The sequence below is a fragment of the Tamandua tetradactyla genome, chromosome 8, assembly GCF_023851605.1.
Source record: "Tamandua tetradactyla isolate mTamTet1 chromosome 8, mTamTet1.pri, whole genome shotgun sequence".
NCBI classification, from domain to species: domain Eukaryota; kingdom Metazoa; phylum Chordata; class Mammalia; order Pilosa; family Myrmecophagidae; genus Tamandua; species Tamandua tetradactyla.
The window spans coordinates 102,191,008-102,207,838 of NC_135334.1; the positions used below are offsets into that span (position 1 = coordinate 102,191,008).

A 16,831-nucleotide genomic window follows, 5' to 3' on the forward strand; every position below is an offset into this window, starting at 1 on the left:
TTCTATGAGGATGGGCCCATTAGACGTAAACTGAGTTCCTTGATCCAAAGCAATGCTGTGTGGAGTATTGTGACAATGAACAAAATATTCTCTAAGTCCTTAGATGGCAGTTTTAGTAGAAGCATTGTGTTCAGGGAAGACAAATCTGCAGTCAGAGTAAATGTCTATTCCATAAGAATGAAACACAGCCCTTCCATGATATAAGTGGTCCTTCGTAATCAACTTACCACCAAGTAACTGGCTGATAATCTTGGAGAATGATGCCATATTATGTACCGGGTATTGTTCTGTGCTGCTGGCAGATTGGACACTCAGCAGTGGCTGTAGCCAGGTTGCCTTTAGTAAGTAGAAGCTCATATTGCTGTACTTATGCATAAGCTCCAACCTTACCACCATAGCCAATTTGTTCATGGGCCCATTGGGCAATAACAGGAAAGGATGGGAAGAGAGATTGACTGGTATCTATAAAACCAGCCATGCTATATTTATTTAAATTCTTCTCTGCTGAAGTGACTCTCTGGTGAGCACTCACACAAGACAGAAGTATCTTCATGCTTTTCACTCATTCAGAAATTCTATCCGCCTACCTCTCCTCCCAAATTTTTTGTCACTGATTTTTGAATCATGTTCCTACAAGTCCCAGACCATCCTGTCAAACCACTGGCCACATCCCATCCCATGAATTTGTATACAAATGTAATTCTGGCCATTTCTTCTTCTAGTCAAAATGAACACCCTGATGTACTGCTTGAAGTTTGCCACAGAGAGGGTTTCCCTTCACCACTGTCCTTCAGGGATGTCAAGGAAGGGAGCTGTGGTGCTGCACTTGCCCACTTTCAGATGGTACCTGCATATCACACAGAACTATCTCTAAGGCAGGCCCAAGTTTGCTCTTTCTCTGTGAGCTAATTGCAGAAAGTCCCTAACAGGCCATAGCTGCAGGCTGGGAGAGCGAAGGCGATGTGGCTGAAGTGCAACCTATCGGCATTTCGCTACTTTCTCATGTAATTTACTTGTAACTCCAGGGGTTGGTGGAGTTTGATCTAATATATACCACTATTGATTATGGAATGTTTCTGTTTGCTCCCACCTGTATGGCTTGGTGGGTCAGATGACACCCAGTACTTCATGGTCAGCTCAGATCTCATTGTAACTTGGTGACCCATGGTTAAGTATTCAGTCTCTACTAAAGGTTTTTTCCTCAGCTTTACTGATATATATATATATATATATATATATATATATTTACATACCATAAAACCAACCCTTTGTGAAGTATGCGATTCTATTTTTTAAACATGTGTAACAATCACCACTATCCTAAATTTCAAACATTTTCATTATTCCAAAAAGAAACCTCATACCTTTTAGCAGTTCCTTCCTATTGCCCTCTTGCCCAACCTGGGAAACCTATTAATTTGCAATTCAGTCCCGATATATTGACCCATTGGAACTATACAATATGTCGCCTTTTGTAACTTACTTATTTCACTTACCATATTATTTTCAAGGTTCATCCATATTGTAGTATATCTTTATCTCACTCTTTCTCCCTGATCTCTTTGAAATTTGCAGATTTTTCCTGTGGGTTCCAATGGTTCAGGAGAGTTAAAAATTTGCACAAGGAAGAGAAACATATTCAGTCAGTAGGTTCTCTCAAATTCCTCTCACATTCACTGTTTCTAATAAAACACCTTGTAGATACTCATAAAGCTATACTGAAGTTGTTTCAATCTTATATCCATAGATAAAAGACAAGAAATTAGAGTCTGGGGGACAGAGTCCTTTGACCTTAACTTCACTTTCATAAAGGAATTGGGATTTAAACTTTTAGTTCCATCTTTAGTGCCTGTCTATAGGCACAGAGAGACACAATTGAGCCTGAAAGAAGGCAGCTGTCTTGCAACTGAATGATACAGTGTGCAATGATTTATACATCAAATTTGTATTGAATTTTAATACTATTATGAGCAATATAATTATATTTCACTTTATTATATTATATTATATTTATAACGGTATGTATTTCCTTGTGAAGCGTTTACTAAAACAGCTCTTTGTAACCCTACTTTAGCAATACACTTTTTTAAAACCAAAGACCAAACTAAAACAAAACCCAGAAGTGTCCCATGTCTCAAAGCTTTATCTTATCTGTGAGAGGCCTAAGAAGGAGAAATTCTTTATAAGTTTTTCACTAGGACATTTGGCCCTGAACAGGTTACATCCCTGTTGAAACTTTTGCTAGCTATAAAATAAGAACTTGGGGGATAGTTCTGCAAGATCCTCCTAGGTCTAAATACAGCAATTTACTCACCCATTAGAAACCAGATTTAAATTCTCTTAGCATCTGTTCTAGTTTGCAAGCTGCCAGAATGCAATATATCAGAAACAGAATGGTTTTTAAAAGAGAAATTTATTAAGTTGCAAGTCCACAGTTCTAAGGCCATGATGAATGTCCCAACTAAACCAAGGCTATAAAATGTCCACTCTAAGGCATCCAGGGAAAGATACCTTGGTTCAAGAAGGCCAATGACGATTCAAGATTTCTCTCTCAACTGGAAAGGCACATGGTGAACATGGCGACCTCTGCTAGCTTTCTCTCCAGTTTCTTGTTTCATGAAGCTTCCCCAGGGAAATTTTCCTTCTTCATCTCCAAAGGTCTCAGACTGCTAAGGCTCTGTAGCTCCAGAAAAAGGGCTCCAGGAAGCAACCCCGCCTTGAATGGGTGGAGACACATACCCATGGAAATCATCCAATCAGAAGTTACCATCCACAACTGGGTGGGTCACGTCTCCATGGGAACAATAAAAAAACTCCCAGCCAGCAATATTGAATGAGGCTTAAAGGACATGGCTTTTCTGGGGTCCACCCCAGATTCAAACCGGCACAGGATCAAAGCTCCTTTTCTATGAAATCATATGTCAGCACAGCAGTAACAATTGTACACCCAGTGATAGGGGAGGCCATACACTGGTTTTGAAAGGGAGAACTTTACAGTGTGAAACTTGTGGTTTTCAGGGCCTCAGCCTCTCTAAGCTTGGTTTTCTCATCTATAAAATATGGCTGGTACATACTAAGCACGAAATAAATATAGATGACATTATTATCTTTAAATTACATTTCATCCCTTTAAAGGTGCTTTCTTTTCCCTTCCCTAAACCATACGTTGTCTGTTTTTTCTCCCAACATTTGTCTAAGGCTCAGTTTATGACTGAAGATGGGGGTGGGAACAGGTTAATTTAAAAATATCCAAAAATACTTTAGACCCCCAATTTGTTGCTCCTATTGTTTAATTCTGAGAATAAATACATCCTGTACATCATCACAGAGATTTGTGGCTCTTTGGCCCTCTTCTGGATGAGCTGTCAACAGTTTATACCTTATAATGGTAAAATTTGTCATATTTATTCCTTCTAAGATCCTGAAGTGGCCAATTCAGAATACCATTAATAAACACCATTATGAGAAAAGTGCATAACTCATAGTGGACCCAATAAAACAATTTAATCTTAATTGTGCACTGCTTCTTTAATTGTTTTCCTTTGATAACAATGGTCTGCTCTGTGCTGTGTGTTCAGAGATCATCAAAACAACTTCTGTCTTTTGAAGGGAATGAGGTGTTCCCTTCTGTCTTGGGCAGGGTACAGTGGCTCAGTGGCAGAGTTCTCACCTGCCATGCCAGAGACCTGGGTTCGTTTCCCGGCACCTGTCCATGCGAAAAAAAAAAAAAAAAAAAAAAGAAGAGGCAAAAGAACTTCTGTTTTGGAAGGAAGTTATGGGTCCATGTGAGGAGACAGACATGCCTACTAATAGACTGGGAAAGAATCTGGCTTATTTATTTTTATATTCTCAGCACATAGCGTAGTACCTGGTTTATATTAGGTGCCTTATAAATGTTCACAAAGGAAATAAAATACAAGGAAGAAAGGAAAAAAAAAAAAAAGAAAGGCAAAGGAGAGCCATAATGTATACTGGATATGTTGATTTCAATTTTAAAGTTTTAAAAATGCTATGGGGAATTTAATCTATGGAAATAATTTCAATACCATATGTAGAAAGCAAGTTCTGGTATAGTTTTTAAAGTCATAAGAATTAAATTGTAGGTTGTTGGGTAAGCTTGGATTTCAGTAATAATGGAGGGGATTTGGGATGAAGGCTAGAAAAGTCTCAACTTTGGAACCTAGAGTTCTTTGGGGAAGACAAGCTTAGAAGATTGCTCTGTTAGTTGGAAGAATTCAAGAAGAAAATATTTTGAAAGTAACTCAATGTCTTGGTGTCAGTCAGAAGAGGGTGCTGGAACTCTGAGCACTAGTCCGTCCTCTACTACTAACCAGTTTTGTGAGATTGGGCATGTGACTTAGGGTCAATAAAGTCAGTTTCTTTGCATGTCCTATCTAACTCATAGGTTCAAGAAGCTAATCCTGTCAATTTGTTCATGGGTTACTATTACTTTTGTGTTATTTTGTTGTATTAACAACCAATTAGTATAATTTCTGGTTTTTAGAGATAGCACTGTGAAATATTTTGTCTTATTTAGCAGGAAGTATAATGCAGAGGTTAAAGTGCATAGGTTCTGGAATGAGGTCTTCCCTTTGCTATTTAGTTGTTTGATCATGGGGCATTTAAGAAGGTTCTCTGCATCTCACTGTTTCCATCTGAGAAAATGCAGATGCTAAAGCTATCTCTATGTAGGGTTTTTATGAGATTTAAATGTATAATTTATTAACTTACTGAACATAGTACCAGACAAAAATTAAGCATCTATTAGTGGTAGATAGGATGATTATTATGCCTAAAAATTGTCACAAAATGATCATTATGTTCCACAAACAACTGTGTTTCAAAATCTACACTATATTTCTACTATTGCCTGATATTCTTAAAAATTACCCAACATTTGTCAGCTTGTATCATGGCAAAACCTGAAAATATACTACCTAGAGTTAGCATCCACCTTCATCCTACCGCCATTATCAAATAACGTACATGTAGGTAAATATGTTTTCAATGTCTTAACCCCAAGAGTAATACTAATGGAAAATGTTTGATACATGCATCATGTAGCAAGGTATACAGAGCCGAATTAATGGAACCCAGGCTTTTGAGCTTTTAAGGTATAGTGATTTTTCCCAAGCCATGTAGTTTCCTAAGTGTCAGACTTAGTACTCAAACTCAGATCTTCTAACGCCAACTCTCCTGCTTTTCTAGTCCATCAAGCAGACTTTCCTGAAAGTACCATATGCAAAACCTGATTTTTATTGTATAAAATGCAATGCTGTAAAAAAAGTTTTCCAATTGTTCAACCATTGTTTTGAAATAAAGCACTGGAAATTTGGAACAATTGGAGCTTCAAACATTTAGGGGTTATATAACCATTTGTTATCTATTCTTAAAGTAATTATAAAGTACTGTTGCTCTTGGTATAAAGCTTGGAAAGACTAAAAATACATATTCTGGCTGAACTTGGCACCCAGATTCCAGTATATATTTGTTAAATGTACTGAAAAGAAATGTGTAGCTCTGTTCTCTTCCTTGTAGAAATTATAGCAAATGAGGAAGAACTTTATTTAAGATAATGTGTAGTTCACTGAATATTTTACTAGGTGACATAATGTGATCAATTATTCAGTGATGCTAAACATAAATTCATTAGATTTCTCCCTTTATGTATTCCAAGACTACAATAGACACATTGAATATTGACACATAAATGCTTTCGAGTTACTGATGTTTATTTTTTAAGCAAGGCAAATAATTCTTCAACAATCTTTTCATCTTCTGATGAAAATAAGGCCCTCCTTTCACATCTGTCTGCTAAGTCAAGATTCTCCATGGCCAAGTGCTGATGTTTTCCTAGTTTTAAACTGTGCCTTTATTGGATTAAAATGTTATAATGCTTTTGTCAATCAAGTTTACATGAAAAGAATTGTTATCATTTTGGGGCTTTTTTACATTTATTTTACTAACATAATATATATTTAATAATTAGGGGGAATATAGAACTTACTTTGCAAACAGGACACTTTTAAAAGTTTGAGGCTATTAATGACTACACTGAAACAAAATCATTTCAGAAAATAAGGTCACTCTATGAATGAACGGAGAATAAATTTATACTATCAGTAAGCCAAGAGAAAATAGAAATTAAATTACCCCAATCTCCTCCAGCTAGACTTAGTCATATCTCCAGGTAGGTGTATTATTTTTCCAAAAGTTAAACTCATCCTGCAATAATCTTGTGCAGTCTGTGTTTATTAGTAAATGATTAATTGGGAACATAATTTCCAGTAAATATTCAAACAAACTATCATTTTAAATTTATGGTGCTACTATCGCTGGAACAATGATAATCCAGTAGACATACTCATTGTTTCAACTGGGCTGGTCATATTAAAATAGAGACCAGTGTGTACTCACCTAGCTTCTCAGGGGTCAAGTTTATAGCATCTTTGAAATGTAAATGGAAAACCTCAAAAGCTATCTTCATCTCTATCCTCCGATTTGCAAACACCCATACAACCAGTAGGGTGCAGATCTAGCCCAGTCACATTCATTACCAGATGCTTAAAGGCATGACCAGTCACCAAAATGTGATAGAGCTGTTGATATGACCAGTGTGCCAGGTTAAGAATTTATGAAGATGGGTATAGTAGAGCAATTAAATCAGTAATTATTACATTATTAGATTAAAAAGATAAAACAAAAAAGCAGTCTTTATGGAATTATCCACCTGTCAAGAAATAAATTCACAAAGAAGTAGAAATCCTCATACTTGCATGCAACTCTCAAGAGGCGGTTCATTTAATGGGCTTATACTTATATGTCTCATTCCTCGACTTCTGGCAAATGACAAGCAGTAGTTGAGGATCATGGAAAATCATTTATTCAACAAATATTTATTTCATTCACTTCTATATTCCAGACCATCTAGTAGGTATTGTAAGAAACAGAAAAATGAATCAACATGAATTCTACTTTAAAGGACTCCTGAACTGGGAGGAATATACATTACTACTCTTAAAAGTCTATGTATAAAATGTGTAAGGGCAGTGCAATGATGGCTCAGTGAGAGAATTCTTGCCTGCCATGCCAGAGACCTGGGTTCAATTCCCGGAGCCTACCCATGCCAAAAAAAAAAAAAAAAAAAAGTTTGTGTAAAATGCATAGCAGAAAATCATAAAGTACTATGAAATAGTATTAGTTCAAATCTATAGGACTGAGGGGGGCTAACTTCACATCAAACTGGTTTTATAGGAGGATTTTGAATAAAAGACTTCATCTAGGAAATGGCATTATTTTGGGGACTTGAAGGATGGAGAGGGACTGATAAAAAATGTAAGTAGAGTAGGAGTCCTAGGAAGAGCATTTCGAGTGGAAGAAATAGCAGCAGCAAGTAAAGAGATCTCTATGGGAAAGAAAACAATTATAAGATAAAAATAAATTATAAGAGTCTTAAAACAAATTGGAAGTTCTTGAGCTGCTGCCTAATATATCAACTGTTGATTAACCCAGCACCTACTTTGTCCCACTCATTAATGCAGTCTTTTCAAGCAAACAGTTTTGTCTTCCTGTCTCTTCAAAATAGTGTGTGATAAGACCCCATACGGTTGGACTCACAGAAGGCAGAGGTTGCAGATTTTTTTCCTGTGCTTTCCCTTACATCCATCAGGAGTGTCCATTGTGAATGCTGCTCTGAGCATACAGGCTGGATTGATCAGCAGAATTAACCTGCTTAATTCTGTTATACCATTCCATGTGAGCCTCGAACCATAGGTATTTTTGGAAGCAATTGTTTGATTGCAATCCACCTGTATTTGTCAGGGTTCTCTAGAGAAACAGAATCAGGGAAATATCTGTAGATATAAAATTCATAAAAGAAGGTACATGGGTGGTTCAGTGGTAGAATGCTTGCCTTTCATGCAGAAGACCCGGGTTTGATTCTTGTTCCAGGTACCTCCCGCACCCTCCCCCCCCAAAAAAAGTGTCTCACGTAACTGTGGGAAGGTAGAGTCCAAAATCCATAGGGCAGGCTGTGAAGCTGATAACTCCAATGGAGGGTCTGGATGAATTCCACAGGACAGTGGACAAAGAAGGAAGAGAGACTGTCTCTTCTGAATCCTCCTTAAAAGGCTTCCAGTGATTAAATTAAGCATCATTCATTGCAAAAGACACTCCCCTTGGCTGATTACAAATGGAATCAGCTGTGGATGTAGCCAATGTTGTCATGATTTAATTCTATGAAATGTCCTCATAGCAACAGACAGGCCAGCACTTGCCCAATCAGACAAATGGGTATCACCACCTGGCCAAGCTGACATATGAACCTAACCATGACAGTTCAACCCTTGCCAACTTAGCAGCTATACACATCACCTTAAACCATACCTAATTTCCAAATAGAAAACAATAAAAGACACATTTTTTCCTCACTTAATAGTCAACTGTCCTGCATACAACCGGAAACACATTAAATCTCCCCAGAATAGGGTGCATGTTCTTGGGTAATATTCATTCTTAAACTTGATATCTTAAAATGTAAACATTATAACATGAAAAAACAGCATCACAGTCCTCGTTTCTATAACTGATCACATGGTAGTAGTTCATATTGATCACTATTTTCTTCCACTATGAATTCCATTTTCCCTTTACCCTCAGCAAGCACTTCAGCTGGCCATGGTTCTTTGCCTGGTGGGGTGACCCAAACCTTTATTCCTGAAGTTTCAGAGCTATTGGTAGTCCTTCCTGGATTGGGCTGTTGCAATTTTCCATGGATTTAATCACAGGGCATGGTAGTACTAAAAGATGCCCTAGGGGATCTCCTATATTCCAGGAAAACTCTTCTTTACCTCCATTTTATATTTGCAGTCCTAAATCCGTCTGACAGTCAGGGTCAATCACCCCAACCAGTAACATAACCCCTTCCTGGCTTGTTGATCCAGGGGCATGAGTAGCCCAAAGTGACTAGGTGGCAGTCTTAGATTCCAGTTCAATGGAATCCTTGTTGTTTCTCCTGCTGGAAGCAGTCCTCCTTTTGGAACTAAAACCTGTAGACCAGCAGAGCTCAAGGTCACAGGGACAGGAAGCAAAAATTTTCCTAATGAATCACTAGGGGTAATAGTGAATGGGCATCACTCACATTTCCACCCCTTGGTTCATGGACCCATGGATCCTATCTATGGGAAAAACAGCATATACAGTGAACGCTGATTCGGAGTGTGCACAGCTTCCTGGAGAACATTACTCCAGCCCTTCAGGTATTGCCAGCCCTTCAAGGTATTGCCACCTAGTTGACACTGTAATTGAGTTTTCAAAAGGCCATTCCACTGTTCTATCAATCCAGCTGCCTCTGAATGACGGGGAACAGGGTAGACCAGAGAATTCCATGAGCATGTGCCCATTATTGCACTTCATTGTGTTCCTTGATCATTGTTTTCCTTGATCAGAAGCAATGCTGTGTGGAATACCATGATGATGGAAAAGGCATTCTGTAAGTCCATGGATGGTAGTTTTGGCAGAAGCATAGCGTGCAGGGAAAGCAAACCCATATCCAGAGTATGTGTCTATTCCAGTTAGCACAAATCGCTGCCCCTTCCATAAAGGGAGTGATCCAATGTAATCAACCTGCCACAATGTAATCAGCTGGTCACCTTGGGGAATGGTGCCATATTGGTGGTAGAGTGTGTGTCTCTGCTGCTTGCAGATTGGGCCAGATGCAGCAATTTATCCTCCACCTTAGAAGGGACATCTCAACATGCCCCACACTACTGGACACCTAAAAATTTTACTGAGGTGGAAGGCCCCTGTATTTTAGTTGGATTTACCTCCCATCCTCTGACATGCAAAAGCCTTACCAATTAAGCCTAGAGTAGTTGCTACTTCTTGCTCATTAGGTCCAATCAACATAATATCATCAATATAATGGATGTGTTTGATGTCTTGTGGAAAGGAGAAATGACCAAGCTCCCTGCAGACAAGATTATGACATAGGGCTGGAGAGTTTATATACCCCTAAGGTAGGACAGTGAAAGTATATTGCTGACTTTGTCAGCTAAAAGAAAACTTGTTTCTGGTGGTCCTTACTAACAGCTATTGAGAAAAAAGCATTTGCCAGATCAATAGCTGCATACCAGGTATCAGGGGATGTATTGATTTGCTCAAGCAGTGATACCACATCCGGAACAGCAGCTGCAATTGGAGTTACCACCTGGTTGAGCTTACAATAATCCACCATCATCCTCCAAGGCCCATCTATTTTCTGCACAGGCCAAATAGGAGAGTTGAATGGGGATATGGTGGGAATCACCACCCCTGAATCCTTTAAGTCCTTAAGAGTGGCAGTAATCTCTGCAGTCCCTCCAAGAATCCAGTATTGTTTCTGATTTACTATTTTGCTAGGTAAGGGCAGTTCTAGTGGCTTCTACTTGGCCTTTCCTACCATAATAGCCCTCACTGCATGAGTTAGAGAGCCAATGTGGGGATTCTGCCCACATTGCTCAGTATGTCTATTCCAATGATGATTTCTGGAATTGGGGAAATAACTACAGAATGAGTCCAGGGGCCCATTGGATCCACTGTGAAATGGGTCTGAGGTAAGGCTCCATTGATCATCTGACCTCCATAAGCCCCCATTCTGACTGTTGGACCAGAGTGAGATTTTGGGTCCCCTGGAATTAATGTCACTCTGAACCAGTGTCTAATAACCCCCAAAATATCTGATAATTTCCTTTTCCCCAATGTACAGTTACCTTGGTAAAAGGCCATTGGTCTCCTTGGGGAAGGCTTGGGGGAAGATTAACAGCATAAATTTGTGGTAGTGTAACAGGGTCCTTCCCCAAAGGGACCTGGCCTCCCTCTCATTCAAGGGACTCTGGATCTGTAAACTGTCTCAAGTCTGGAAATTAATTAAGAGGCCGTGACTCTCTGTTTTTGTAATTCAAGTTAGACTTCTATCCACTTGACTTAGAACTCTTTCGTTTACACAGCTCAAACAAGAATTTAGTAGACTGCCCATCTATTGTACTTCTAGGTACCCCGCGATTTACTAGCCAATGACACAAGTCTCTGCTAGTCAGATTACTTTGACTCCTGGTTTGAGTCTGCTGTCTATTATGATTGCCACGTCCACCTTGTCTTTGGCGATTAAGTGCTGCCACCCGGCTTCTGTCAACTCAGGATCTGGTCATCCCTATTGTGTTTAAGAATTCCAGCTCAGTGACAGCAATTCCCACACTAATATCTGACCTAAAGAGAAGTGAAACTACAGAGCTCTTCAGGGATGACGGCACAAATCTCACAAAATTAATTTCTCACAGTTCTGGTAAAAGGTGCATCCTCTGGACATTCCTCGGGTGTAAGAGCAGGCTTTGCATGATAAATCCACTCTAACATTCCAATCTCTCTAAAGTCATTGGATCCCCTCATCTACATTATACCAGGGCAGTTCTGGCATTTCAACTTGAGGTAATGTCGGCCACCTTTTGATCCATGTTTCAGCCAACCATCCAAACAAACTGTTAATGCCTTTTTTAACCCCTCAAGCTATAACATTAAATGCAGAATCTCTGCTTAGTTGGCCCATATCAATAAGTTCAGCCTGATCCAGCTTTATATTCCTCCCACCATTATCCCACACCCTTAAAACCTATTACCACACATATTCCCCTGATTTCTGTCAATATAAATTGGAAAACTCATAGAGTTATTTTGTAGTATAACATACCTCCTCATGTGTGATACTTTGTACCTCAACTTTAGGGGCCTGTTGGGACTTGAGACTAGTTATAGGTCTGGAAGAAATGAGGGGTGGTGGGAGTGGGTCATGAAAAGAATTAGAAGTATTTAGAAGTATCATCCAAGTTATTTGCTTCAGGGCATTCATTTGCAGTTTCATCTGGTGAAACAGGATTAATCACTCTAGGGCTAATCCTTTCAGGTAGAGGTTGGGTGGCCAACTCCTCAGGGCAGGCTGGAGGTGGGACAACTATGTCTTCAGGGAAGACTATTACACGGTTATCTAGAGAAGACTCAGCATGACCTAGGGTTTCAACCTCTCCACTGACATCATTATCAATCTGTAAAACGCCATCGCATCCCACTCCTTTCCAATCAATGCCCTCACTTTAACAGCAGACACCATGCAAGACTGCGATTTCAGCTTACATTGTAAAGTTGCTACTCTAACAATAAAATTCTGAGTCTGATTTTCAGAGATCTCAAGTCTATGGATACAGGAAATAAGATATTCCTTCAGGACACTCATAAAAATGTCTACATCTGTCAGACAGTGATTAAGCTTCTCATTTGAAGCCATAAGCCCATCCCTTTCACTCATTAATGTATACAGTGTAACTAACAACAACCAGCCAACATTGGAAATACCTCCCATTTCCATAAAACTCCGTAAAGGTGTCAAAAACATTATCCCCTAGAGCCTGACTTCGTATGAGTGAAGCATTAGAAGAATCGGAACGGTGATATTTTGACTATCTCTTTTGCCAACTCACCGCCATGGATTGGCAGTATCATTCTGATTAGGGGAAACAGAGTTCTCAGTGCCTTTGAGTCCAGTCAGAGTAGAAAACCAATTGTTAAAACCCATTTTTAAGATTCTGTTTCTTAAGAACCACTCCTAGTATCAAGCCATATTAGTCAGCATTCTCTAGAGAAACAGAATCATCAGGAAATGTCTGTAGATATAAAATTTATAAAAGCGTCTCACGTATCTGTGGGAATGTAGAGTCCAAAATCTGTAGGCAGGCTGTGAAGCTGACAATTCTGATCGAGGGTCTGGACAAACACCACAGGAGAGGCTTGCCGGCCAAGCAGGAAGAGAACCTGTTTCTTCTGAATCCTCCTTAAAAGGCTTTCAGTGATTAGCTTAAGCATCATTCATTGCAGAAGACACTCTCCTTGGCTGATTACAAATGGAATCAGCTGTGGATGCAGCCAATGTGATCATGATTTAATTCTATGAAATGTTTTCATAACAACAGACAGGTCAGCACTTGCCCAAGCAGACAAATGGGTATCACCACCTGGCCAAGTTGACACATGAACCTGACCATGACACCACCCTTCTTTTTATTGCAGCATATGACCTTTTGACAACTTGTTTGTGTCCTAAAAACATATGAATAGCTAAAAGAACCCAGAAACAAAAGTACTTAATATAGTCTAATTATCATATATTAATGTATTTCCCTTGGCTTTGTATAAGAAGACAATGCTCAGAGCACAAAATAAGCATTTCTCTTAAGTCATTTTACGTTTAAAAATATTGTTTCTTTATTTTTTTATTAATAGGCTTTCATGAAACTTGTGTGACAGGAGCTACTTCAGTTCTGAAGTAACAGATACTGTATGCTCAACTTGCACTTAATAAACCCTTAGTTTCCTGCTATTTATGTGTCCCAAGGAGATCTCTTTTTACTTCTTTGTTCTTTACTGTTTGCAGGAAAGGCCATTACCAATGTGACTTTGCAATTTCATTTTGCCCGTTAATGCCTTACATGGCTGAGTTCTAGAAGGGGAATAAGTGCAAAAAGAGAATTTCTATTTGTTTCCCTTGAGGCAATGAAAAGCAAAATTGGCAATTCCAATCTCAATTAAGTCAGTGATTCAAGAACCAAAGAGGCAATGACAGAATTCCATCAGTTATTTGATAGAGCACTGCTCAGGAAAACTCACAATTGGCTTAACTGAGAGTCATGTTTCAAAATTCAAAGTAATAAAAAGCCCTCTTGTGATGTAGAAAACAGAGTTTCTTACTGCTCTGGTAGGCAAAAAGTAATAGGGAATCTGATAATTTAATTACTTAAAGACAACAAGAGATAGGTGGTGAGCTGCTTATGGTGGCATAAGGGCAACAGAAATTTTAGAGGGAAAAAAGCCATTCTTCAAGACTGAAAAAGAAAGGAAAATTGGAGATATAAAAAGATAGGTAAATGGGGCTTGGGGTGAAGCATGTTGGGGGAGTTTAAAGATAGAAGCGTAAAAATGTAAAATCAGTAAATATTTTATTTGTAGACATCATTAAACTGACAAAACTATGGAGGGTTTAAAAAAATCACCCTTAATCTTATCTTATAGGAATATATTAATATTTACTCTGGAAATTTTGGCATGTTTCTTTTCAGTTTTTTTTCCATTCTGCAAAACACAGTAAAGATCATACTTTATAATGCCCCCCTACTTAACATTACATAACATGAATATTTTCGCCAGTTGTTAAAATCTGAAGAAAGAGGCTTGAAACCAGAAAAATTAAGGAAAACCAACCTAACACACTTTGAAAAAATTTTTTTCAGGGCAACCTTTACTCATACCCCTCTTTCTGAGCTCCCCACTTTCTAAACTCCTTTCTTCCAAAATTCTGTCTCTTTTGCCCCTGCCTTCCCTACACAGTTTTCCCTTCTCTTTGCATTGCTTTCCTACAAAGCAGATGGTACTTGGCCCCTCACAAAGCTGTTCCTCTAGCAACCTTCCCCTAAAAGACTGATCTTAAAACAAGCAAATATATGCTTCGAAACTCCTACTTATCAACCTGGTAGCCCAGCCTAAAACGTTTCCTATGAAAGGTAATCAGTTTTATGACAAGTTAATTAATCACAGCTATGCTGCAGAGGTTGCGGGCAAGGTGTTAAAAATAATCACCAAACTGTTCTATGTGTGTGTGTTTAATTTTAATTTCTAATTAGGATCAACATTTTTGACTCATTCCTGGTTTCTGAACACATGCCCTTGCTTCCTGCTGGGTTAGGGAGTTGGTTGGAGAAAATCAAGAGATCAGAAGAAAGAAGTAGTTCTGTGAAACTGACTTATTACTTATGCCTGGAAGTGTGGAGAAGGACTGGAGGTCTTTAATTAAACTGATTCTCCTGATAATGAATTGTATGACCACAGTTCAAAAAATGTCTGATTCTAATCCCAATGATTTGTAAGAGTTTTTTAAAAAGAAAATCAGTCATAATTATAATACTGAACTATACAAAATAATATTTATTGGGTGTTAGTTTCCTAGCATGCACTAATCTTTGCAGTGACCTATGGATTGGGTTGCATCAGAACTTTTAATTGCAAGTAATAAATACAAACAAGCAAAATAAAACAAACCACCCTCATCATGGTTTTTTATTGCCCTGGATTTCAGTGTCTTCACTGGTCAAATGAATCGTTGTCGAAATGGTCTCTGAAATCTGTTCTAGCTTTTCATTGAAGGTAGGCAGACATACTTTCATTTTCTATAACTAAGTATTCTTAAATGCCTTCATACTGAGCTCTTACTAAATGCTCAATGTTTTATTTCTGGAGTGACTCTTGTGGTAGATTAAACCTGGCCCCAATTCTGTGCTTCTCCTCTCACTGAAAGTGAACGCCATCTCCTTTTTCTTTGCTTTGGATAATTTGCCCTAGCCACTGAAAACTCTAGAGGGACTCAGTGAAAATGGCCCAGCTGAGCCTAGTCAATCTGGAAAACCATGAGAGACTGTAGTTTTAAGCCTTTAATTTCAGGGTGATTTGTTATTCAGCCATACATAAATGGAACCTCAACTTGTTCAAAGGTCTATTCCCCTTATCGTCCTTAGATCATGTACCGCAGGTAAGATGGAAGAGTATACATTAGTATCTCAACCTCCTTGAGGTTTTGAAAATTTCAAAACATCTGCATCTTTCTCTTTTTCATCTGCCTTTATTTGGATCCTTCATAATTCTGAGTTAATCTCACAAATCTTCAAAACTTAAAATGCCACGAATTTTTCTGCTGTGCCTGTTCAGTAAAACATCCCAATTTCCAGGAGGAGGTTAGAGGTTTGAATCTGGCAGCAGTGGCCAAAGGAGAAAAGGAGGCTGTACAGAAAAGAATTTTTGAGCTGGTTTTATTTTGGTTACTGCTGTTTGACTTTCCTGAAGGTACTTGACCTTCTTGGGTATCAGGTGCCTTCTCTTTCAAGTAAAGTGTTGGATTATATGCTCGTGAGACTTCTTCCTTGCTCTGAGCCCCAGCTTCTTTTACATTAGAATGCTAATATTCTACCTCCTTCGTAGGGCTTTTATGAGGATTGAATTGTCATGGGTGAAGTGTCTGTCCAGCACCTGTTACTTAATAGATAATAAATGGTCCAGTAGCAAACTACCATGTATGATTCAAGATCTGGACAGCTGAAGCTAACCAGGAGAATTCACGTGTTTTTAGTTAACAGGAATCTGCAGTGCATTTAACATGGTTTATCTAATAAAACACTACTGGGAAGCCGAGGTGGATTTTTCCATATTTAAGTTTAAGAGGGAACGATGCAAACATCTTTTCATCTGCTATCCCATTCCCCTCCTACCGAGGAACTAACTTTGCCCTGGGTTAGACGCCAGTGTTTACAGACCGACTTTTAGGAAGTCAATGCTGGTGCCCCGGTGTAAGAAGCAGCCCCAATATTTGTGAAAAAGGGAATCACTAGCAGCTCTGGAAATCTACTCGGATTTATTTGACGTTCCCAAATCCATCCAACCCCGCGGAACGGCTGACCCCACTGCGACACGCGGCGCGCGGCGTGGCGGGGCGATTCCCCAAGTAGCCGCTAAGGGGAGCCGGACGCTGGCCCGCCCCCGCGGTTGCTATGACAACGGTAGGCGCGCAGCCCCGGGAGCCAAGCGGCGGCTGAGGCAAGTGTGGGATTGCAGCGCGCACCCGGAGGCTCGGGTGCTCCTCGGAGCCCGGGAGCGTCTGAGCCAGTCTGAATCCTCAGCCTCCGCGGACTGCTCCCGGCGGGGCCGCGCAAAGTGAAAATGGTCCACCATTCTGGCTCGATTCAGTCCTTTAAGCAGCAAAAAGGTC

At 39.3% G+C, this 16,831-nt stretch overlaps 1 protein-coding gene across 3 annotated transcripts in view; it reads left to right on the plus strand.

Annotated features, from left to right (window-relative positions):
• Positions 1 to 16,831, plus strand: part of ANO3 (anoctamin 3) — a 436,850-nt gene that overhangs the window by 160,911 nt on the left and 259,108 nt on the right. The window contains exon 1 of one of the 3 annotated variants that reach the window (XM_077114245.1): positions 16,642 to 16,828. The exons of the other annotated variants lie outside the window; for them this stretch is intronic. Within the exon in view, the coding sequence (XP_076970360.1) occupies positions 16,783 to 16,828 (46 nt within the window). The 5' untranslated portion in view covers positions 16,642 to 16,782. Of the gene's footprint in view, positions 1 to 16,641; positions 16,829 to 16,831 lie in introns of those variants that run through there. 3 annotated transcript variants of the gene reach the window in all.